This window comes from Antechinus flavipes, chromosome 3 (assembly GCF_016432865.1).
Source record: "Antechinus flavipes isolate AdamAnt ecotype Samford, QLD, Australia chromosome 3, AdamAnt_v2, whole genome shotgun sequence".
In the NCBI taxonomy this organism is placed as follows: domain Eukaryota; kingdom Metazoa; phylum Chordata; class Mammalia; order Dasyuromorphia; family Dasyuridae; genus Antechinus; species Antechinus flavipes.
In genome coordinates, this window is record NC_067400.1 from 175,540,660 (window position 1) to 175,566,875 (window position 26,216).

At 31.6% G+C, this 26,216-nt stretch overlaps 1 protein-coding gene across 1 annotated transcript in view; it reads right to left on the minus strand.

Moving 5' to 3' along the window:
- GCC2 (GRIP and coiled-coil domain containing 2) overlaps window positions 1–26,216 on the minus strand; it is a 59,903-nt gene that overhangs the window by 19,570 nt on the left and 14,117 nt on the right. The window contains exons 8-17 of the mRNA XM_051984285.1: window positions 25,084–25,184; window positions 24,893–24,991; window positions 19,539–19,658; window positions 15,208–15,372; window positions 13,545–13,649; window positions 12,702–12,864; window positions 11,650–11,750; window positions 11,487–11,564; window positions 9,593–9,730; window positions 4,930–5,051 (exon numbers count right to left, since the gene is read on the minus strand). Of these exons, the coding sequence (XP_051840245.1) occupies window positions 4,930–5,051; window positions 9,593–9,730; window positions 11,487–11,564; window positions 11,650–11,750; window positions 12,702–12,864; window positions 13,545–13,649; window positions 15,208–15,372; window positions 19,539–19,658; window positions 24,893–24,991; window positions 25,084–25,184 (1,192 nt within the window). The remainder of the gene's footprint in view (window positions 1–4,929; window positions 5,052–9,592; window positions 9,731–11,486; window positions 11,565–11,649; window positions 11,751–12,701; window positions 12,865–13,544; window positions 13,650–15,207; window positions 15,373–19,538; window positions 19,659–24,892; window positions 24,992–25,083; window positions 25,185–26,216) is intronic.

Sequence of the window (26,216 nt, forward strand, 5' to 3'; positions counted from 1 at the left end):
TAGTCAAATAAAATTAATTCCTGCAGAAGCCATGTTCAAATATGTTTTTTTCTTCACCATGTGTCAATCACCTCTCAGGAGGGGGGTGACATAATCCATAAACCCTTTGGGATATGATTATATTAATAATAATTCTTAAACTCTGGCAAGGTGTTTTTCTTCACAAGGTTGCCTTCCTTTTATAAACTTTTCTTGGCTCTCTTTACTTTATTTTGTCATTTCTCACCAAGGGTTCTCAAAAAATGTCTCTTGTGATTTCTTACAATACAATAACATTCCATTATATTTATGTCACTTGTTTAACTACTCCCCAAACACTCTTAAGAGACAATCTATGATACCCTTTCTTTAGATCCCAGTCATTTTTTTTTTTCCTTTTTAAATTACCTTTCAGGGATCAGGGGATTTGTGTTGTTTGTAACTATTCTTTCCTCAGTAGTGTCCTTTCTCCAACTATTCATTTCCCCCCCTATATCACCTTGTTTCTTTGTTGAGCTCGATGTGTTTTCTATAACTTTGTGTGTACTTCAACACTCTTTAAATTTCAGACAAGAGTAAGGTTCATTTGATGCCTATTCTTCCACTCTTTCCTCTGTATTTTATATTCTTCTCAGATATCCCAATGAAGAGAAATAACTAGTTTTTTTCTCCTTGTTGCTCATTTTCAGTTGGCATATTCCTTTAATTTTTCCCCTCTTCAAACCTTCAAAACAGAATCAATGCATTAAGGATCCTTTTTTTTCTTTCTTTCTTTTTAAACACTCTTTGAAGACCTATTTATTTCTTCTCCCCCAATAGCATGTTAGCACTACTTATTATATAGGTTTTTCCAATTGCTTAAATAAATTTAACTTTCTAGATTTCTCTGGACTCTTAAGTTTGTAGTTTGTACTTCAAAATTCCTACTTAGATCTGATCTTTGGAACAAAAATGCTTGAAAAAGTTACTTTTAAAAAAACTACTGTAGAGTTAGATTCATATGTGAAGTTGTTATTCTTGGTTGTAAATTTATCTCTTGCCTTCTAGGTCTTTTTTGATCCCAACTATCTTTCCTTTGTACCTGAATTGCTTCTTTTGGGATGGTTGTGGCATTCTTTCTTTGCTATTAGACTTTTGGATTGTGGCTGTATCACTACTGGACTTTTCCTCTTGGAGTTTCTATCTTAGTCTTCCCATTCTAATAATTCTAATCTGGGCATTTTTATTTTATGATTTCTAGAAAGAAAGTGTTCACTTTTTGAAATATGGGAATCCAATGATTCCTAAATTATCTTTCCCTATGCTGATAGCAGGGATTTCTGCTTTCTATTTCTGATAGCAGACATATTAAATTTTCTTCTGTTTTATTTTTTCCAATCAATTTTATTCTAATAGTTCTTTCCGTCTTTTGGAGTCATTGCTTCTATTCTATTCTAATTTTCAAGGATTATATTTCTTAGGTAAAGTTAACCACTTTCTCGCTCAAGTTATTCTCCTTACCCTTCTTTCCTCCAGAAAACTTTTATTTCACATTTGTACTCCTACACTGTAGCTCCTACACTACATACATGTGTGTCATGTTTTAATTTCTTGCTTAATTTTTTTCTAAGCATTCATGTAGTCCTTGTGGGAAATCAAGTATTTCCTTTAAGCCTCTGAGGCATAAAGCTGTTACAGTTACTTACTCCGTCTTTTAAGGGTTTTCAAGACCAGTAATAATTTTTGATACTTGTTTTTAAATTTGCTCAATTCTCTAGCTTGGGTTTCTGACTTGGGGATTTGTGTTAAAGCCTAAATGTGGTCCCTGCAAGGTTTTTTGGATAAAGAAGTTGGCTCTGCTTGGTCTTACCCTAGGTTCTTATGTAACCTCTATGTTCTGGGGCTGGCCCCTCTTTCCTCCTATCATTAAGGTTCCAAGTGCTGGATTTTCAGGTTCCCTCTTACATTTCAGGATGGTATTATGAGCCTTAGAATATCTATCCCAAACTGTCTTGACTTGAGTACGTAGGTAATTTGTTGGTGTTATTTTTGGCTACCATTATCCAGAACTTTCTGAGGGGAGCCTCTACTTTTGCTGCTTCCAGACAAATAGCAATTTACATATGCCTGGTCTCTAATTATGCTGGCAGGTTACTCTGTATTGATGCTGCTGGTGTGAACCTTATTTCCAACTATCTATTATCTGTGTTTATCTGGAGAACTTTGTATGTGGATAGAGGAAATCAGAATTCTTGAGAAATTATAGCTCCTACACTACATACAGAAGTACCCCCCCCCCCAAAAAAAAAAAAAAAAAAAAAACCCAAAGTGGCATAATGTTTGAGAAACGCTTAAGATCCGAATTACCAGGGGGAAAAAGAAATGAAAAAACTGCTGAGAAAATTGGACACTAGTCTGAGAGGAGCTAAGTTTAGACCAGCACCAAAGACCCAAATACATAAATAAGCTCCAAATGATCATGAACTAGATATAAAAGATCGCATCATAAAGAAATTAGGAACAAGGAAGAAATTACTTTTCAGATATATGGAAAAGAGAAGAATTCATGACCAAAACAAGTGTTAGAAAGGATCACATAAAATAAATGGACACTTTTGATTATATAAAATATAAAACCTTTTACATAAACAAATCTGTCAAAATTAGATGAGACATAAGTAATAATATTTTTTTTTGCAACAAGTTTCTTTGATAAAGGTCTCATATTCAAATTGTACAAGGAACTAGTTCAAATTTATAAAATAGTCATCCTCCAATAAATAAATGGTCAAAGGATGCAAAGCAGGAAGTTTTCAGAGGAAGACATCCAGGTTATTAGTAATCATTATGAAAAAATGCTCCAAATCATTAAATTTAGAAGAACAAAAATTCAGAAAACTGTGAGGTTCCAGCACCAGAATGGCATAGATGAAGAGGAAATTTACAATGTTGAGGTTGCTTTGGGAAAACAGATACATTAGTTAGTGGAGCTAATAAACTGGTTCAGCCATTTTGGAAAGGAATTTGGATCTGGGTCAAGAAAGTTACCAAACCTTTGACCCAGCTCTATCATAACTAAAAGATCAATACTCCAAAGAAATAAAGAAGAAAATATTTGTTACAATTCTTTTCAAGGTAGTCAAAAATTGGAAACAAAAGAGATCTCTTACAGGGGAATGGGTAAGCAAATTGTGGCATATGAATGTGTCAGAGGAAATGATGAAATAAGACAATTTCAGGAAAAAAAACACCTTAGGAAGACTTTCATGAACAGATGCAAAATGAAATGAACAAAACATGGAAAAAAATACACTGATAACATTAGAGAAACAAATTATAAAAGACTTTTAAATCATGATTTTGAAAGAATACAAATCACGCCATTCACCTCTTGACACAGAAGTGATGAATTTAAAATGAAGAAAGAGAAATACATTTTTGGACATGGCTAATGTGGAAATTTGTTTGGTATGTAGACATGTTTAGAGAGATGGTTTTTCAGGTTTTGTTTCTTTTATATAGTTCACTCAAATAAGGATAAGGGTGAGAAGGTTAGAAAGAGGAACAGGTTTTCAAAAAATGTGTAATCTGAAAATAAAAATAATAAATTATTATTTTAAAATTGAAACTAGTTTCTTATTGGAATTTTCAATCATTATTAAAGCTGATGTGAACTTCAGGGTTTTGATGTATAAGGTTTTGCTGTAATAAGTATGTGTGAGCCCGGCAATCTGTCACCCTTTCAGACAGCTATAGCATTCTCATTCAAATATACTTGTGATCTCTGATTTGGGAGGTCCTTCCAAGAATGGAAATTATTCTTGCTTATCTTACTCCAATTGATGTTCTCCAAATAGTCACTATAGGGCTAGGATTAAGGATGAATGGGAGGGGTCCATGTAACATGCTTTAAGTCTTTTGCTTTCTCCTGACATTGTGAACACACTACTAGGAATGTCAATGGATGTCAATCTCTCAACTCTTCTTGTCACTTCACTAGATATCTTCCTTTTTTCTTGTCATACAATCATCTGATGAAATTCTTTACTTCTATTCCCTTTCTTCAAAGGTTCTATAAAGTTGCTTGCTCATACCTACCATATGCCTCTCCATTGCCCTTTGTGTGAAACTCATCTCTGGAGGTAGTGGTGTTCCATGTCTGCTTGACATAGCAACGTTAGTAAAATGTCAGTATTGAAAGGATAGGTATTTGCTTTCATGGAACACGAAGTAAAAATTCTTTGTAATTTCAGTAGGTTCTGAAGAATTATCAGTATCATGTCATGTATAACAAAGAACATCAATAAAACTTCACCATCCACAAGGAATTCCTCCTCAACCTGGATTTTGCCATGAATTTCCTCCATCACAGTGGTGAATACCTCTGATGAGCACATATCTCCTTGTTTTATACCTTGTTTAATGTTAATACTCACATGGTCACTGAAGAGGATAATTTTTATTTTTGTCTTCCAACAATCCCTGAGTAATCTCAATGTATGGAAAGGAGACACCTTACTACAAGAAAATATGTCCTGCTAGACTCAATTTTTTTTCTCTTTATCACAAAACAATGAACACAATAGGTTCTTTTATTCTCTACATTTTTCATTTAATTGGGAGATGGTAAAAATGTGGCCCATGTTGAGGACCACTTGGGAAAGCCAGCTTGTTGCCTATTAATACCTTCATTGAGGATGCCCTTGATTCATCTAAAATGTATACATGTAAAACCTTAAAAATAAAAATAAAAAAATAAATATTTCAAATCATTCAAAAGAACCTTGTCCATCCCTTTCAGTTCAGAAGTTGATTTGCTTACTTAGAAAGTAAAAGGAAATGGAGTTTTTAATTGTTAATTCATTTGGTCATATTTTCTTAAATCAAAAGGACTTTATGTTATACTTTATTTCTTACTTTGTTCATCTTTGTTGATAATTACTTTTATAGCAAAAATGAAAAAAAAATTACCTTTCCTGTTTGGCTCCTTCTGTTTCATTCTGGGACAAAGATTTATTTTTTTGTTGTTTTAAAACATTATGAACTCGGACTTTGTAGCTTTCGAATTCAGAGGCAATGGCAGCTTGCTCTGTCTAAAACATACAAAAGAAAAACACATTTTGGTCTCAAATACAACACACAAGCTCCTTTTATATTAAAGGAATTTATGTACAGAAAAGACTTATAAGATATAGTATGGACAGAGAAAGAAATACTCATCTTCTGAATACATTTTTATTAACTTCTAATGCAAGATTTGTTGGGCTTTAATTTTCTTTTCTAAAGTTTTCAAAAAACTTATAAAAGAATGTACTCTGAAAGATGGGTTTGTGTCTTCTTGTGATGCCTCTGACTCTGATAATCACCTAAAATTATTTGGGCTTTTATAAAATCTATAAAATAAAGGAGTTGAAGAAGGTGATTTCTAAGGTTCCTTCCAGTGCTAATTTTCTATACTTCATATATTGGTAACTTAATTTAATACTTATGGGTTTAACATTGTTTTTCAATCTTCAGGGTTTTATCAAGATTATAAAATATTGTTGCAATGCTACTACAAGAGGCAGAATAGTATAGAGCATGTAGAAAGCCAGCTTTGGTATGAGAAGGTCCTAGGTTCAAGTCTTATTGATAACATTCTGGCTATCAAACTTAACCACCATTAAAAGTTAGAAAGCTTTCTAAGATTATGAGTTACAGACCCGATGTTGATTTGCACTGGTAGAAGGAGTTTCCTCACCAAGAGTTTCCCATACCAATGAAATAACATGCCCTGTCCAAACAATTCAGTGTCATTACTATACTTCTTTTCTAAAGAAATAAATGTGAATACTGGGAAATTAAGCAATTTATTACAGAATACAGAAAGGCATATAATGAGTGGATGAAAAATTATCACAATAATTTAATTTCCAGAACACAGTGGCTTAAGTTTAAATCAAATCAAAATCAAATTAAAAAAAAAAAAAAAAAAGGAAAAACTTCCTCAAAGAATTCACAATCTAAAGAGGAAGACAACATGTAATGGAATTTGTACAAATGAGATGTATACAGTGTATACTGGAGAAAATCTCAGAGGAAATATACTAGTGTTAAAAGGGATAGAGAAAGGCTTTTTCTAGAAATTAGGAAGTCAAGTATTTTGTATAAGGGAGCGCATGGAGGCCAATGACACTGGATTGCAAAGTACATGGAAGGAAATAAGGTTTAAGAAACTGAAAATGTAGCAAAGAGACTAGTAATGAAGGATGGTAAAAGCCAAACAGAAGATTTTGTATTTAATTCTGGAAATAAAGAGATAGTTATTGGAATTACTGAATGATAAAAGTCAAGTCTGTGCTTCAGAAAGATGATAGTTGAGTATAAGAAAGGAATGGATGGGTAGACTTGAGGCAGGAAAATCAGGGTCTGTATCAGGATGACAGTAATGTCAGAATATGAAGGTAATGAGAGATTTTATGAAGATAAAATGGATAGGACTTGGCAATAGTTTTTGGTAGGGAACAGGGAGAGTAGAGTTAAGAAGGATCCTAGGTTGAAAGTTTAAGTGACTGACAGTAAAAGGGAAATTAAAGGAGAGTTTTGGGAGAAAGTTTTAGGGAAAGATAATGAATTCAGTTTTGGACACGTTGAATTTTAAGATGTCTAGGTGACATCCAAGTTAAGATGTCCAATAGGCAATTAAAAGATGTGAGCTTGGAGATCAGGAGAGAGGTTAGGGCTGGACAAATAGGTCTGAGAATCGTCCACATAGAGATCATAAATTGAATCTATGAGAACTGATATTGCCAAGTAAAATTCTATAAAGGGAGAAGAGGGCAGAGACAGAGGTTTGAAGAATATTAGTTGGTGGATGTTATTTAGATGAAGATCTAGCAAAAAATATGGAGAGGGACTAAACAAATAGATGGAAGGAGAGAGAAGAAGGAGCAGAGGCATGATAACCTAGAGAGAACAGAATATTTAAAAAAGAGGGTAATCAACAAAGTTAATGGTGCAGATAGATCAAAAAAAATGAGAAAACGATCTCAGGATACATATAAATTTGTGTCAATTTGTCAGTTAAGAGATTGTTAGTAACTCTGGAAAAAAAAATTCAGTTAAGTCATGAAGTTAGAAACAGACTGTGGTTAGAAAATGAGAGGAAAGGAAGGGGAGAAATGGATTAGAAATGGTCTTCTCAAGAAATTTAGTTACAAAAAGATGGTAATATATAACATTGTAGCTACTGATGATGGATAGATTAAATAAGGCTTTTTTGAGGAAGAGGGAGATATGGCTTTGTTTTTATTAGGAAAGCAACCATTAGAGAGAGAATGAAGACAAGTGAGAATGGGTATAATACAGAGGCAATCTACTAGGAAAAATGGAATGGATATAGAGGAATTTGCCTTGGTAAGGAAAAGGATCTTCATGTGAGACAATAGTGAAGGACACAGTGAGGAAGACATCTCAGTGAAGGGAGATGAGGAGGAAGGAATGAAAGAGATCTTTCAGCAAATGACCTCTAATTTTTAGTGAAATATGAGTTACATTATCAGTTGAGAGGGTAAAGGGAGGAGAGCAATAGAAGATTTTAGGAGGGATGGAAAGCTTTTGAAAAATTGCTGTGTTAAGGAGAATAGTAAAAAAAAAATATTGGATTTAAAGGGATTGCCTTGCTAGTGAGGACCAAAATAAATATGATTATTTAGAGCAATCTATAGTGGATCCCAAGGGAAACTTTACAGAAGATTACTTTTCAGCCCATAGGTATAACCTTTCTATGAAATTAATGAGAGTTCACTCATTGAGATACTGTTTGAGTAATAGTTTTATATATATATATTTATATCTCCAAATATAAAAGAATTAGTTTTTGAACTAAAAGGGAACACCTTAACATGTCCTACTTTCACCCAAACAAGTAATGAACTTTAAGTACCTTAACTTTTATTTAGACCTACTCCAATTCCTATTTTGCAAATATTAATCAGAACCAATGTATAGTCTTTCTAAAAGAAAACCAGTAAAAACCATTAAAAATGGAAAGAGCAAAAATAAGACTCAAAAAGACAATAGCATAGATGTTTTAATATCTTTCTATTTAAACAAACTCTGATTCTTCAGTTCCTTACATAGACCTAGTATTTAAATATCAGTTCATAACTGAGTTCCATAAGTCATTTTGTATTTTTTTCCAAAACAGCACAAAGATGATAGGAAAACCTTTATTTTCTAGTTTTCACCAATAAAAACAAAATTTATATTAGACCTTCTATGTTTTGAAAATGCTTCTTCTAAATAAACTGTTGACATGAAATGTAACTGGCTTTACCTTTTTCCCCCCCAATAAAAGGAGATTAAAAGGTATATGCTCTTGAAGAAGACATTATAAAAGAAGAAGGAAAGAGATGAAAAAATAAACAAATGTAACAGAAAATGACTTGATTTTATTTTCTGCTTATTAAAAACTCTAAAGGAAATTTATTTCTTTCAAATTATTGACACTATTATTATTATTATTATTTTTTTTTTTGGTCCAGATTTGCGACCTAACCAGGATGGAGAATTCCCTTGACTAAAGAACAAGTATGGAAACTCCCTTGATTAATATATTCTCAAAATTAACAATCACAATTAAGGATTTTCTATAGAGTTGCATGTGCTACTTCTGACAGTAACAGGGAAATTCGGGGAGAATATTTGAAGGACGTTTTGGGGAAAGATGATAAATTTAGTTTTGGATATGTTGAGTTTAAGATGTCTAGGAGACATCCAAGTAAACTGGATGTCCTAATTGCCTAGGAGACAACACACAATTAAAAGATGTGAGACTGGGGATCAGGAGAGAGGTTAGGCCTAGACGAAGAGGTCTAAGAATTATCTGCATGAAGATGATAAATTGAATTCATGAGAGCTGATTATATTACCAAGGGAAATCCTATAAAGGGAGAGAAGAGTACATAGGACAGAGGTTTGGAGTATATCCAGTTAGTGGGATATATATTTTAGACACTCTCTCAGCATTTAAACTGCTTCTCAGATAAATATTTGGCAATCAGCAAGGATCTAAGAATGAGCAGCTATCAATCAAGTACTAAACAGTTATTTAGTATTTACTAACTGCCAAACATAATGATACTTCATTTGAAATAATCAAACAAAACAAATTTTATTTTCTCCTCACTTTTCCCATTTTTTTGAACAGTTCTTTGGGACCCAACAATTTTGTATCACAGTTAAAATTCAAGGCAAACTCTATTCTTGTTCTTTATACCTTCTGACTCTCCTTTTTAAAATTACAATAATGGACATTTCTATCAATTAGGACAGAATGAGCTTTTACTTTTTAAGGGGTTGACAGAATGAAGTACACCGAGTTAATATTAGTTACATCAAGGACAAAATATGAAGGATTCCCTTTTTATGCATTTTTAATAGAATATTGATTAGTATACCATTTAGAATAATAACTATGAGAAAATAAAGTTTTGATGAACAAAAACTCGTGTTTGTAGGTTCCATTTAAAAGTATTCTAAGGTTTTTTAAAGTAACTTAGTTCTGCACTAAAAAGAAAGGAAATTCATTTGAATAAATATGGAACAATAGAGAATACTGTATAGCAAGTCAATACTATTTTGTATAAACTACCTTAGCTATCTTGCATTCTTCTTGCAGAATTGTGATTTTCTGGTGGCAAGAACTCAGAGTGCGCTGATGTTGTTCTATAGAAGACCTCAGTTGTTCCTGGATTTTGTGTTTCTCTGAAGTTATTTCAGCTAATTGAATCTGAAAAAAATATTGTTTCAAAATAGTGGTAGGAAATCAATTTCTCAGTGGTCAAACTAACTGATTAAATCACCAAGGCATTAGGAAAACTTATTTTAAAACAAATTATATTTATTACAACATTTAAAGACTTCATTTAAATAGTGAATAAAATGTAATTTTATTATTTGTTTCTACTCATTCAATCATTCCTTCATTTATTTACTTATTTTACTGAGGCAACTGGAGTTAAGTGACTTGCCCAGGGTTACACAGCTAGGAAGTTTTAAATGTCTGAGACCAGATTTGAACTCAGATCCTCCTGACTTCAGGGCTGGTGCTCTATGTACTGTATTACCTAGCTACCCCTAAAATGTAATTTTAAAATTTTCTATTTGTTATTAATAAAGAACCTAGATCAAGAAGAAATAAACTTCCCAGAAGAATAAATACGGCTTATATAGATTGAAACTAATGGCTTAGGTGGGATGTTACATTTTAATGCTTGTCTCAAACACCAAGAAACTGTCAGTTCGTTTTTTAAAACTTATGATTTATAAATTAAATTTCAGAATATTGGGGGGGGGGGGGGGGGAAGTGAGGGGGAGAGGGTCTTAGTTTCCAAGACTCCAGCAGGAAAACCAGAAGACTAGACTCTATGGCACCCTCTTGTGGTTCATTACTGCTACTACCTCCTTCCTTTCAGGGTTGTAGTTTTCTTCATATTCAAGCTTAAACTGTAATAAAGGAATTGATTTTCCTTTTCACAGGAAAATCTCTGTTTCCTGCTCTGCTCCTGAAAACTATATATCCCTTGCTTTAAGCATTTTAAATGATATTCTACTAAGCACCAACATAATGAATAAGTGTTATAATTATACACACATTTCCTAAATGCTAATACCGGTCCTATATGAGTTCTGAAGTAATTAAAGCCTTGCTCATTCTTAGTTGCTCCCTCTAGCCTAGCAGATTTTTTTTACCAGAATAAGCTGACCCAATCCTGTTTACTGTTGATATATCAATATTTCTAAATTGACACAAATCAAACTTGACAGTAAGGACACGTCATAGACTTTTTTTTTTTTGCTGAAGCAATTGGGTTTAAGTGACTTGCCCAGGGTCACACAGTCAGGAAGTGTTAAGTGTCTGAGACCAGATTTGAACTCAGTTCCTCCTGACTTCAGGGCTAGTGCTCTATCCACTGCACTACTCCATGTCATATGCACATAGCAGGCAAACACTGATATATGACTATTTAATCTGTCATCCCTTACATCTGCCTGACATAAACTTATACTTTTAATAGCTGTTCATATGCTTATTGATGAAATTTATTTCTATACCATATTGCTTTGGACATGGATCTTTAAGAAACCTTTTCTCTGGAGACCAAGATTCTAGATGCAATTTAAACTACTATCCATGAAGTTTCAAGATTTGAAGGAACAAACAATTCCCTCCATCGACAAAAACCAGATCATGTTATCATTTAACTATAAAGTTTGGTTTGGAAACATGTTTATTTAGTTTGATATCACTATAGCTTTTCAAATGTTTTCTTTAATGTAGAGATCTTAATTCTTTACAAACAATATATTTATAACCTAATTATTTAAAATCCATATGCTAAGCAACTGTTTACTAATACTATCAAGACATTTAAAACAATCTTTCAGACTGAAAAATCTTGCTTAATAAAATGTGACTGTTTAGGAACACGTACAAAGTTGCCCTACTTTCCAATGAAATAATTTATTATTTAAATGAACCTTACTTTATAGTCTTCAACTTGCTGCTGGCTTGCTTCTAGTTCACCTTTTAAAGATGACTGAAGTATTAGTTGGTTGGTTTCCTAAAGAATCAGAATGTTGGTTAATTAGCAAAGAGTTAACAAATGGGTTACGTAGACAAAGAATAAAGTCAAGAAATTAACATACTGTTTGTTTTGAATCTGCTAGCTCTTTTTTTGTTTTCACTAGTAGTTGTTTAATTTTAGTGTTTTTATCTTCAGCTTGTTGCATTGAAGACTGAAGGGAACCTAGTGGAAGAAAAAAAGTTTAAGAAGTCAAGCTTTTTGTGGGTTACTTTAAGATGAACAATAATTTAAAATTAAAGAGATATTTCACTATAAAATCAATTATTTTCAAAGATAAATTTTTAATATTTTGAAGAACTAATAAGGACCACAGAATTTAATGAGTTAAGCAAAGATTACAACTTATTTGATGGTTTTTTTTTTTTTTTGGAGCTTTTACATTTTATTGCTGCATTTGCTCTGTGAAAATACCTTTTGATAATTAACTTGATGACGCTATATTTACATGGTTATAATGATTTACACTTCTCAAAGATATCTAATAAACACAAATTTGTAATTTATGCATGTTCATTGCTACAAGTCAGATGCTACATTATAAATATATAATTTAAGATTTACTGCTACTATTTTCCAATTCTACATCTTTCATCTCCTTCCTTTTCCCACTTCTTTTGATTAAAGGACTTTATTAACTCATGTCTTATTAATGTAATTATATAATCTGTCATCCCTTAAACAAACTGCCATTGTGAAAATTGAAAGAATCAGTTGATAAAATTATAGAACTGCAGAGCTGAAAAGGGACTAAAGCAATTAATTTAAACTATTCCCTAAAAATCCTGACAAGCAGTTAAGTGCCTCCATCTGGTTTTAATGATGGGTGATCCCAAGGTTCAATGCATTCTGGGGTAACTAAGTATTAGAAAGTTTTAACTTACAAAGAGATAAAACCTGTTTCATTTTCACCCAGTGGATAACAAGGACAAAATTAAGATCAATTGTTTAACACTTCTTCCACTTGATAGCTTCAAATATTTGAAGACAGCAATTAAATTACCCTCAGGTCTTCTCCAGATAATATGTTTTTCCACTTGTTTCCTTCAGCCATTCCTTGCATGTTATACTTAAAAGTTACAAATAAAGAGAAAAGTGAGTTTACATTTTACTCACTCATTTCTTCCTGTAGGGTTTCTTGTTTTTGTTTATAAATTTTAATTTCTTGTTCTAAATCTTCAATTCTGCTGTTTTTATCAGTAATTTTTTGATTCAGTTCTTTCACTAAACGTTCATAATCAGCTATTTCCATGTCCATCAATGTAGTTTGCTGGGCATCCTGCATATTTTGTATATAGAAGATCCACACAAAATTTCAAATCAGTCCAAAATTACTTTAATTATTTAAAAAAATTATCAAGAAAACATAAAACCCCTTCAATAAAAGAGGAATTATTTTATATACCAATGTCTAAAGCAAAAGGTAATTCTTATTCATCTAGTTTTCATTTTTACAAAGCTTTTCTTACATTTACTCTAATTTTGTATTACTTCTTTTGTTGTTTTACCTACACAAAATAATTCTATACTAAATATTTCTATTATAAAATTCTGTAACTTTTACTAAGTTTTCCATTGTTATTTATGTTCTTCAAATATATGTTAAATGTTTACAATATGAAAATTTAAAGGTAATAAAAGTTTTTCTCCCTTCAATATAATAAATTCACAAAAGAAACAAAATTTATATATTTTAAAACAAATGTGTAAAGTTAAATAAGATTTCAATATAGGTAAAATTATAAAAGGGACAGAATTCTTATAGGAAGACTAAGCAATTTCAAAGAGTACATTAATTCTTTCTTTTCTGTAAAGGTACTATTTAGAATTTACTAATTTTATATAATATAATTAAAAAACTTAAAAGAGCTTTTAAAATATTTCTTCTTAAACTATTGGGAGTAACTTGATACTGTGAACATTTGGCTTACAAAATTCAATTAAATGGGCTTATTTTACCTTCCTAACCATCTCTAACTCTTGCATAGTTTTCTGAAGATGTTTCTTCTCCTTCTGAAGTTGTAACTGAAGCTCTTCAAGTTCCTTTAAAGTATTAGTATGCTCCTAAAAATTAAAACAAAACCGTTAAAAAAGCATTTGCAACCAATTTATTCAAATGAAATTATTGATCATTTTTCAGAAAGCCTTTCTTTCATTTAAATAATATCATACATAAACATTTAGCTCACAACACAGAATCAGAAAATTTAAAATCAGAGGAGAATAAGCTAAAAGGTCATCTAATCCAAAATTTAACCTATACATATTTCTCTTCAACAGTATCACTGACAAATGGTCATTTGCCTCTATTTGAATGACTCTAATAATGAGGACCACAATAGTTTAAGAAACCTCTTCCAATTTTGGAAATTCTTCCTTATAAGTAATCTGAAATCTGCAGCCCATTACCTTCTATCCAGTTCTCCCATTCTGGAGCATTAAAGAATATAGACTCTCTCTTGGATACATAAAGAGACAACTATCAGGTCTGATTCTTTTATCTTGAACGTTATAATTTTATAGGACATAATATTTTTTGGTTGACATATACTACTGACTCAAATTTGTTTTGCAATTCACATCTTTTGGTTTTGTTTTTTTGCTCATGAATTGTTATTTTTCCAAACCTCCCCCAATTTCGAAAGTTGCTAAGTGTAGCTAAGTTTTTAAAACTGAATGACCTTTACACTTATTACTAATTAATTTTTATTTGGTTTAGTCAATTGTTCCAGCTTGCCAGAACATTTGTTGGATTCCAATTCCATCATGTAAAATAGCCTTCCCACCACACTATTGTATCATTGTAACATTTTTGTAACCAATTAGTACCATCATTTAAAATCACTGATAAAAAATACAAAACCAAAAGGTTCAAGGACAAAACCATATAGCATGCCATTAGAAACCTCCAGGATAGTATCGATCCAAAATCACTATTATGTGAACAAGATTATTCAACCAATTATTAATCCAGTTAACTGTACATATCATACTTTTTTCATTTTGTCTGAATACAGCATATTAGTTTTCTAAACTTTTATTATTCTTCTTCATGAACTTTATCATCCAATGAACTAGCCTCACTGCTATATTTCACGCTACTCCATTTCACATTTCTGTGCCTTTGCATAGGTTGCCCCCAAGGAATTTACTTTGTCCTCACAATCATTTTTTATAATTCCTCATTTCCTTCAAAGCTCAGATTAAACATCAACTTCTACTTCTACGGAGGACTTTATTTTACCCAACTTCTAAAAGTCTTCTATGGTATCAAGATATTCTACATCTATTCTAGTATATATTATTATAACCATATATATTTGTCTTCCTCAATGAAAAAAATAGGCTCTTTGTGAGCTTATATTATGTAAGCTTTTTGAGAGTATGATCCATGTAACTATAGTACTTGGCATATAATAGGCACCTAATAAATGTCTGCTGATTGATTGCACATCATAATTGCTAAGTATTTGATGAACTGAAAGGGATATAATAAGAGTGTCAAATATTTTACCAAAATCCAAGGATAGTGTCTAAAGATTTCCTTTAATTTGCCAACTAAGTAATATAAAATGAAAATAACAAAATATAAATGCATAAATAGAATTTAGATTACAATTACCTTCATCTTTTGTTCTTTCTGAAGTTTTTCAGTTTCCAATTCTTTGTCCACTATGACCTTGGCTCGCTGAACTTCCAAAATCTGGGTTTCTAACAATTTGGCATTAGATTGTAGAGTTTCAATACGTGCTAGGAGATCTTCATTATCAGAGGTCAGCTTGTCACACTAAAATGACAAATTATTTACAACTGTGAATCAAGAAATGTGTTCTTTAAAATGTGATTTTGCTTAAGGAAAGACTACCAAGTTGGAAAGGGAATAGATCAAAGCTTCTTTGCAGAATAGCCTCAGGAATAATTGCTATACCTCTAGCTTGGGTAAGCTAGGAAGATCTAGTTTCTCTCCCCCTTCCCACCCCACCCCCAAAGTGACATTGGAAATCGGAGGGGGAGTTAAAGAATAGATGTCAAATGATTAGAAGCTTGAAAAGTAAAAGAACTCTACTTTTTTCAAGGTAAAAATTTCATAACTAACTTTAAAGTACAAAATATAATAAAGTCCATTTAGAAAAATGTCACTTGACATTTTATAAATACCTTTAAAAAAATATCATGAAGAGAATGTGAAGGCTGCTTTAAACCCTATAAATGATCAAGTATGCAAGAAAAGTTAGTATGGAACACTGAAAAGAGAACTGGATATGGAGTCAGAAGAACTAGGAACAAATCCCACCTCTGTCACTACTTTCCTGACCAAGGGGAAAGTTACTTAATCTCTCTAGATCTACAAAATGAAGGGGGAGATGAGATGCGTTTCTACATTTCTTTCCTTCTATGATCCTATGAAAAAGCAAAAAAAAAAAAAAAAAAAAAATGACAAGTGAAGAAAATAAGCAGAGAATAGGCTTGCTCATGGTCAGATAGTACTTAAATGTTTTAGATCACATCTGAACTCAAGTCTTTCTGAATCGAGACTCAGCTATATATACTGTTCTAGTCTAGTGCTTCTTAGAATAATAGTTTATAAAGAACTGTTTTAGTTCTCTGTCTTCTAGCAATTAAAAAAAAGGAAAAAATTCAATTTTTAATTAAGATTAGAATCTTGCAATTTATCGCTTTGTTCATGAGCTGCTTACTTCTGAGCCTGTTTCCTCATCTGCAATATATATTTATCCTACCCTTACAGGACTGTCATGAAGAGAACAGATACTTAAATTACTCTGAAAAAGCAGTAAAGGGTTATTTACATTATTAATTTAGAAAAATGACATTTATTTAGTGCTTTAAAGTTTGTAATGAGCTTTCTTCACAACAATCCCTTAGAGTTGAGTAGTATATCATTTCCTTTTCCTCTTTTTTAAACAGATAGCCAGATCTTGAAGTTCTGGCAAATTAAATGAGTTGTCTAGGATCGTACACAACATCTAATGCTGGCTTTGAACACAGTTGTCTTTATTCTGAATCCTAAACTTTGATATTCTGATGTACATATGATCTTAAGCATTTGGGCCCTCTTTTCATCAATGAAACCTATCCTTGCATTCTTATCCAAGTGACTCCTGTTCCTGTCCTATCATAAATCATCTAAGGGCATGGCCATCAATATTCTGGAAACTTCTGGATCTCATCCCAGTGAAGGCAAAAGGCTGTCCAACAGTCTGATCTGAACAGGCCTCATCCATTTTCAGTTAGACATCTCTTTCATGACTTCCTGTAAGCTGTTTCTCTTGTGTACATAGTTAAATGTTGCCACCTACTATACCCACCATGTACTTAGATACCTTCTTGATCATCAATATCTTTAATTTTTCAAAGACTTGTTCTGACTTGTAGCTACATAACATTATTGGAAGAATACTGATAAAAAAACTGGGTCTTTTTATTTTTCAAGGAGAAGTTTTGAGGTTGCTAAAAGTAAGTTATAATTTTCCAAATAAATTCAGCCCAGTCTTTCTCTTTCTCAATTTGAGTGCCAGATCAAAGTATACATAAATGGCTTTGTCTTAGATATTTGTAATGGTGGATTAGTTCTATCTATGCATTGTCTACTCAACAAGACAACAAAGTTAGAACACTATTTTTCATCCACTTAATTAAGGGTGAACTCTTGAGAATGCATATACAATAAGAGGCACTGCAGGGTTTTGGGCTTGATACAATCAGCATAGTATTACCTAGAAATATTGTTAAATGGAAGACTTCTTTTAGTTCCTGTGCTAGACATGAAAATCTTCAAAGAGAATTGGCAAATACTTTTGGTAAGCCTAAGTCTTCCTCTTTTATGCCTAGGAGGTTCAAACTACATTTTCTATTGTTCATCTAAATAAATCTTGGATGATTCTGACACAGGCACAGGAGAGATTTTGTTGAAAGAGCATTTCTAAAGAGGAAATGTACTGCTTTTTATACTCAACAAACACATTAGGACTTTTGTTCTCTACACTGCTTATTTAATTAAGATTTATGACTGTAAAAATGTAGACTGTTACTTGTAAAGGTTTAACTGTTCTTTTGTCACACCTAAAATAAGAATATTTTAGATGCATATGTAAAATATTGTATTTTCAAAAATATCTTGTAGAAATGGAAAAGAAAATTTAAATTAATAGCCAATTTTTTTTCTTGGTTGCTTTCTTTGTTATGTAATTCTCTCCCCCTCTCCTCCCAAGTACTTGGTATCTCTCTTCTTTTTTTCAGATTGAGAATTAATCTCTCTAACATGGTCCATTCTCTTCACGTTTGGTTTAGTATAGCTGCTAGGTTCATCCTTAGTGCCAGTTGTACTTCATCAAGTAGAACATAAAGGACTGTGATGCCAGAATTTATATATGGCAGCTGCACTGTCACTGACAAGATTGTTACAAAAATCTTTATAATTTTTTTCTGTTGTTTGTTTGCCATCCTTCCAGAAATGCCTTTGGGTTGACCCAACTAACTCATTGGGTTATTTTGCCAAGAATTTTTTTAACATAATCTTCTATGAGATTTACAAATAAGTTTATATTCTTCCAAAGCACTATTGCCCTTGGCTAGCATCTTTCCTTGTTTGGAAAAAAGAGAAAAGTATTTGCGGAATGAAGTGGTTTCTATGGTCTTTGGATTTCCCCTTTTTGTGCCTATTAAGAGTTACAGTGTTAAACTTATGAGTTTTTATTTGTTTTAGGCAATTGGGATTAAGTGACTTGCCCAAGGTCACACAACTAGTGTGTATTAAGTGTCTGAGGCTGGAAATGAACTCAGGTTTTCTTGACTCCAGGGCTGATGCTCTATCCACTATGCTACCTAAGCTGCCCCCTACATTTTTAAACTTAGGAAAATGTTAATGTCTGTGTCAATGTCTATTCATTAATCCACTTTCCTTTTTTTTTTTTTTTTTTTTTTTTTTTTTAGCATCAACAGTTTTAAAAATAGGTCAAAATAAAAGTTGCCTTAAGTGTATTCCCTATAATTTTATTCTAGTTTAGTAATGATGAAGTCACAGTCATATGTCCAAGTATTATTCCCAATTAGATTATAAACAACTCAGAAATATGGATTGTATCTTACACCTCTTTGTATTCTACCTACCACTCTCATTTACTTATTGGCACAGTGCCTGCAGACAGCAGAAAATTTAAAAAAAAAAAAAAACTTTATTGATTAGTAACAGCAATTTTTATATTCTACTAAATAGTTAATCTGACTTATATTGGATGAAAAAAGTTTTCTTAAAGAACCGAATATATTCTGCAGGATTAAGTGTTGATGACTCAAGAGCATTTAACACAGAAAAGAGACAAGTATCTATAATAATATATGTTTTAAATGAAAAAGATGCTCATTCAATCTCCTAAAGTGAATTTATCTCTCACTTATGCAGCGGTTCACATTCGTTTAAAAATATTTACTAACTGTTGCTGTGTTTCACATTTATTCCTCTCAACTAGAAAAAAAATTACTAAAAAGAAATAATCTCATCCTCAAAATGTAAGAAACAGAAAAGATATAACCTAAGAACACAAAACCCATGAAATCCATGATTCTTTTGGTTACTTGTCAATCAAAATGAAAGCATAGTGCTTTTCTTTATATAGCTGATTTCTGCTGGAAGCAAAAGAAAAACAGTCAGATGCTCAATTTTAATCCATGAGTAACTACTTCTAAGTATGGTATTTTTTAAAAAAAGACCCAGACAATGGCAAAGAACTCTATATTGTGAATAAGAGTTGATTACATTTGAAAAAGTTAGCTGATAATTCCATTAATAATTATTGTTGTTTTATAAATGTTCTCCTGAGGAAAAAGTTCAGAATTTTTAAAAATGTCATATATTAATATTTTTGATATCGTTTTCTTTGTTAAAATCAATAAGCATGCATTAATTAGCATATCCAAGTAAAAATTCTTAATTACCTGAGAAGCTGAATTCTTTAACTGTCTTGTAAGATCTTCTATTTGGTGCTCAAAATTATTTGCACGCTCCTTTTCCATGTCCAATTGCTCTGCCTGTTTATCATATTCTAAGAAAAGATTCTTTAAAAAGACAAAACAATACCATAAGAAAAACATCAGAACACTAGAATGCTAAATCCTTAGGGTAATATTTATTCTATTTAATATTTATAAACACCCACTAGATGTTAATAATTTTTATCAGGGCATATTATTCTATTGAATACTTAATTAAAAAACAGGCAATGAAAACTACTTTTGCTCTATAATTAAATAATTTTTGCTATTAATGAGATGGCTAAACAGATTAAAGGAAAAGAAATGTTTGTTTTTCAAGTTTTAAAAGACTTGTTATGTACTTTATACTTTAATCTACTTTAAACATAAGAGACTAAAGTCATCACTTCTAAATTCTACTTGGTCTTACAATATAAATTCCCACACTAAATTTAAGTTAGGGTTTGGTAACTTTGAGCCTGTAAATCAAAATATCTACCTAAAACCAATAAAAAAACCAGCTCTTAGTTGGATCCATCTAGTAATGAGAATAATTATTTTTCCAGGCAACTATTATTATGTTCTTGCTCTTTTGCCTTAATTTTTAGTTCAGTCATGCCCTAAAAGTCAGGAAACATTTTTACATGCACATTTTTTAAAAGAAAAACTACAAATTATTCATTGAGCACTGTTCACCAATATTTAAAATAATATACAGTTACATAACATTCCAATGACTATCAAGTTACTGTTTTTGCTTGCTTGGAGCTAATCGACTTGAATCTTCAAAAGGCTGGTTGTACATGTTGAAGGTAGGAGTTGGGATAAAGAAATCACCTCAATTTTCAGTTCTTTGCCCCTACAAAAAGAGCTGCTAAATTTTTGTACATATGAATCCTTTTTTTCTTTCCCTTTGAGATACAGACCTACTAATGGTATTGCTGAATTAAAAGATATATAGTTTTATAGCCCTTTTGATACAGTTTCAAATTGTTCTTCAGAATGGTATGACCACCAACAGTATGTTTAATGTACCTATTTTTTTTTTACATCCCCTCCAGCATTTATCATTATCCTTTCCAATCCTATTAGTTAACCTTATAATTGTGAGGTTAACTCAAATTGTTTTAATGTGAATTTCTTGAATTATTAGTGATTTGGAACAATTTTTCACTTAATTATTGATAGCTCTCATTTCTCATTCTGAATATTTCTTCTTCATATCCTTTGAATATTTATCAATTGGGAATTGGCTCATATTTTTACAAATTTGGTTGTTTACTACACATTTGAGAAATGAAACATTTATTAGAGAAACCTACTGTAAATTCTTTCCCTCAAGTTTCCTGTGGTCTTTCTAACTGTGGTTGTATTGGTTTTGTTTGCACAAAACCTTTTTAATTTCATGTAATTAAAATGATTCATTATACTTCTCAAACTGTCTTTTTTGTTTAATCATAAATTTTCCCTTATCCATAGAAAAAAGGCAATTTTTTCATGTTCCTCTAATTTGTTTTTATCATATCACTCTCTATGTCTAAATAATATTCCCATTTTGATATGGTATGTGATGTGAGAGTTTGGTTTATATCTACCTGCCAGATTGCTTTCGTTTTTCCAGCAGAATTTGTTAAATAGTGAATTCTTGACCCAGTATCTTGGTTTGTTGAATTTATCAAATACAGGGTTCACTATGATAACACAGAATTATTGTAGTGTATAACTGTTGTCTTTTTGCTAATTTTTTTGGGAAAGTTTTTGCATCAATATTTATTAGGAATTACAGTTCTTTGTTTTTGCTCTCTCTGATTTAGATATCAAAACTATTTCTGAATCATAGAAGGAATTTGACAGGACTCATTCCCCCCCCCTCCCGTTTATATAGTAATAGAATTATTTGGTAGAATTTACTTATAAATCTACCTCCCCTGTATTTTTTTCTTTAGGGACTTCACTTATACTTTATTTAATTAATTTCTTTTTCTAAGATGGGGTTAGTGTTACTTAAATATTCTATTTCCTCTTTGATTAATTGTGCCAATTTAAAATTTGTAAACATTCAACCACTTCATTTAGACTGTCAATTTTATTGTCATATAACTGGATAAAATAGCTCTTAATAATTTCTTTAATTCCATCTTCAATGGTTATTCATTTACCCTTTTTATTTTTGAACTTGTATTTTGCTTTTTTTGTTACTTTGTTACCTGATTTTAAAAAAAAAACTAACTAATGGTTTATCTCTTTTATTTTGTCAAAAACCAGCTTATAGTTTTACTTATTGGCTCAATTTTTTTAAAATTTAAAATGTTAACAATTTCTCCTTTGATTTATAGGATTTCTAATTTGGTATTTAATTGAAGATTTTCAATTTGTTCTTTTATTTTTTTTTTTTAGTTGCATACCAATTCATTTATCTGTTTTTTTCTCTTTTACTGATTAAGATTTTCAGGAATATAAATTTTCTCTTCTAAGCACCATTTTGGCTATAGCCCCCAGATTATGGTGATATCTCACTGTTGTAATTACCTTTAATGAAATTATTGTTGCTATGATTTATTTTTTGAACCATTCATTCTTTAGGATTAGGTTATTTATTTTCAATCAATTTTTAGTCTATGATTCAAAGGCCCTTTGTTAAAAATAATTTTTATTGCCTTGTGGTTCAAAAAGTGTATATTTAATATTTCTGCTTAGAAAAGTTTTGTTTGGGAAGTTTTTATGTCCAAGTACATGGTCATTTTTTGTGAAGGTGGCATTTGTAGCTGATAAAAATATATACTTCTTTCTATTCCCATTCAATATTTTTCAGAGAGCTATCATTCTATCATCTCTTTAATCTATTTCTTGATTTGGTTATGATTTATTTGGTTAGATTTAGCTAGGCCTGAGAGGGATAAATTGAGGTCCTTCACTAGCATAGTTTTACTGTCTTTTTCTTTTTCTAAGTCATTAGCTTTTCCTTCAAGAATTTGGACATACACTTGGTACATGCATGTTCAATATTGATATTTCTTTATTGTACTTTTACTAAAATTTAGATTGTCTTTTAATTAGGTGTATTTTTGCTTTTGCTTTGTCTGAGTTTATAAATGCTACAAGAGACAGGGTTAACTTTTAACACTTGTAAGAGAAAAAGATGTACATAAAGTTAACATAAAGGATTGGAGAAGTATGTTACGCTTCAGCTGAAGTAAAAAAAAAAAAAAAAAAAGACAGGGCAGCATGGCCTGGGCATATATCTGCACTACCTATTAAAGTGTCTTGAAAATTATAGGTACTCCACCAAGATAAGGTCAAAATTGGTTCATGATCTAGGCATAAAGGATGACATTATAAATAAATTAGAACATAGGGTAGTTTACCTCTCAGACCTGTGAAGGAGGAAGGAATTTGTGACTAAATAAGAACTAGAGATCATTATTGATCACACTTTTGATTATATCAAATTGAAAAGCTTTTGTGAAAACAAAACTAATGCAGATAATATTAGAAGGGAAACAATAAACTGGGAAAACATTTTTACAGTCAAAGGTTCTGACAAAGGCCTTATTTCCAAAATATATAAAGAACTGACTCTAATTTATAAGAAATCAAGCCATTCTCCAATTGATTAATGGTCAAAGTATATGAACAACTTTCAGATGAAGAAATTGAAACTATTTCTAGCCACATGAAAAGATGCTCCAAGTCATTATTAATCAGAAAAATGCAAATTAAGACAACTCTGAGATACTACTACACACCTCTCAGATTGGCTAGGATGACAGGAAAAGATAATGATGAATGTTGGAGGGGATATAGGACTGGGACACTGATACATTGTTGGTGGAATTGTGAATACATCCAGCCATTCTTGAGAGTGATTTGGAACTATGCTCAAAAAGTTATCAAACTGTGCATACCCTTTGATCCAGCAGTGTTACCAATGGGCTGTTATCCCAAGAAGGGAAAGGGACTTGTATGTGCAAAAATGTTTGTGGCAGCCCTCTTTGTAATGGCTAGAAACTGGAAACTGAGTGGATGCCCATCAATTGGAGAATGGCTGAATAAATTGTAGTATATGAATGTTATGGAATATTATTGTTCTTTAAGAAATGACTAACAGGATGATTTCAGAAAAGTCTGGAGTGACTTATATGAACTGATGCTGAGTGAAAAGAGCAGGACCAAGAGATCATTTTACATTTTAACAACAATGTTATATGATGATTAATTCTAATGAATTCTAATGAACAGTAAGATGAACCAAATCAGTTCCATTTGTTCAATAATGAATATATCCACAGCTACAGCCAGCGAAAGAACTCTGGGAAATGAGTGTGAACCACTACACAGCATTTCCAATCCCTCTGTTTTTATCTGCTTGCATTTTTGATTTCCTTCACAGGTTAATTGTACATGATTTCAAAGTTCGATTCTTCTTGTGTAGCAAAATAACTGTATATATACCCACATATTGTATTTAACATATACTTTAACATATTTACATGTATTGGTCTACCTGCCATCTGGGGGAGGAGGTGGGGGGAAGAAGGGGAAAAACTGGAATAAAAGGTTTTGCAATTGTTAATGTGAAAAATTACCCACCCATATATCTTGTAAATAAAAAGCTACAATAAAAATAAGATAAAATAAAAACTTGGAAATGATAAACCTCTTTAAAAAACATTTTTGTTCATAAAATAAAAAAAAAATTATAGGTACTCAACAAGTTTTTGTTGAATAGGGATAAATTCAACGAAACCTTGGCATATATTCCCCAACAGATTTAAGTATTAAAAAAAAAAAAACCAAAAAAAAAAAACCTCTGGCCATTTTAAATGACAAAAGGGCTTAAATCCTGTATTAAAATTAAATCTCTTATTTTTTCTGCTAGAGTCCATTACTCAAAACTAGATCAGGTAAAGTGTTTCTCACACAACATGTTATTTCCCACCTCTTAGGCTTTTGCATAAAATGTCATTCATGAGGGGAATGCTTTCTCATCTCTGCTTCTTAAAATTCCTAGATGTCTTTAAGCCTCTGCTTAGAAGCTGATTCTTTCAGGTCTTACTTATATGACCACCCTCAAATTATTCTGTAAACATTTTGTATTTATCTGTGTAAAATTTGTTAGCCTCAATAGAAAATAAGCGTCTTAAAAGACAGAAAATTTTTTGTCTTTGATTTCCTATCACCTAGCAGTTTCTTATATATGAATATGCATATGGCATAAAACATAAATTTGAAATTTAGAATATTATCCTACTAGCATAGTTCACTTTGAAGGTTTAAGTGAAATTTTAAAAAATTATAAAGATAGTAACTATTTTTACCTTATAGCCTTCTGCTCCTTTAATGAGGTCTTTCATGGAAGTAGACAAGTGATCCCTTTCAGATCGAACCAATTCAAGTTCTTCCCTTAGAGATTGTGCCTATTTTATACACATATCAATATTGTGAATTTATTCAGCACAGAAAAATGTAGATTTACTTAAAATGTAAGTTTATTTACAAGGTATCTTACCTCTTTTTTGCTGGAGTCAAGTTCTTTCCTTGCTTTCAAGGCAACAACTTTTATCTTACTTAACTTCTCTTCTTTTTCTTTGGATTCTTTTTCTAAATTTACTGAAAACAAGGATAAAAAGAATCATGCTTACTGAACTGAATTGAACTTATAAGGAACTCTTCAGTAAAATGCTCTTGGAGGATCTGTTCACAGCCCTATTGGGATCAATAGTTTTAATAAAATACTTGAAGTCAGAGAGGGAATGTTCATCAGATCTGTGAATAATCTGACTCTAGGAGAAATAGGTAACATACAACATGACAAAATGGATCCAAAAAATTAACAACAGATTATTATTATAGTACACTTAGCAAGATGAAATTTACTAAGAACAAATATTTTGGTTCTAGGCAGAACATTTTAGAAAAGATACTGAAGGTGGTGATGAGATTAGAAAATATGCTATATAAAAGCTGAAAATATATATGCTATATAAAAGTTTAATTTGGAGATGAGAAGAGAGATTTTCTGGGGGTAGAAGCGCAGAATAGTTATGTGATTCAGTAGAAAGTGTATTGGATTTGGAGTCCAAAATCTTGTATTCTAATTCTGGCTCTGCTTACTTCCTGCATGACTTTGTACAAAGCCTCTGAACCTCTCCGGGCTTCAATTTCCTCATCTATAAAGTGAAGGGGTTGGATCAGAGGAGCCATTCAACACAATGTTGTATCTCCCACTTCTGGGCTTTTATGCATGTTGCCATTCATGTTTTCAATGGATCTCAAGACTTTCAATGAAAGGACTAGATTAATATTTTTGTTCTGTTTGTTTTTTGCTGAGGCAATTGGGATTAAGTAACTTGCCCAAGGTCACAGCTAGGAAGTGTTAAATGTCTGAGACCAGATTTGAATTCAGGTCCTCCTGACTTCAAGGCTGATACTCCATCCACTGTGCCACCTAGTTGCCCCTATTTTTTTTAACCAAAAGACAAGGGCTAGGAACAATGAGGAGTTTTAGAGGTAAATTTCAGTTTGATATATTGATATATAATAAAGCAGTCCACAATAAGGTTGCTTTTCTAGGTAATGAGTTCCCCAATATGTTATGTGTTCAGTTGACAATCTATTTGTCCACAATGTTACAGATTAGAA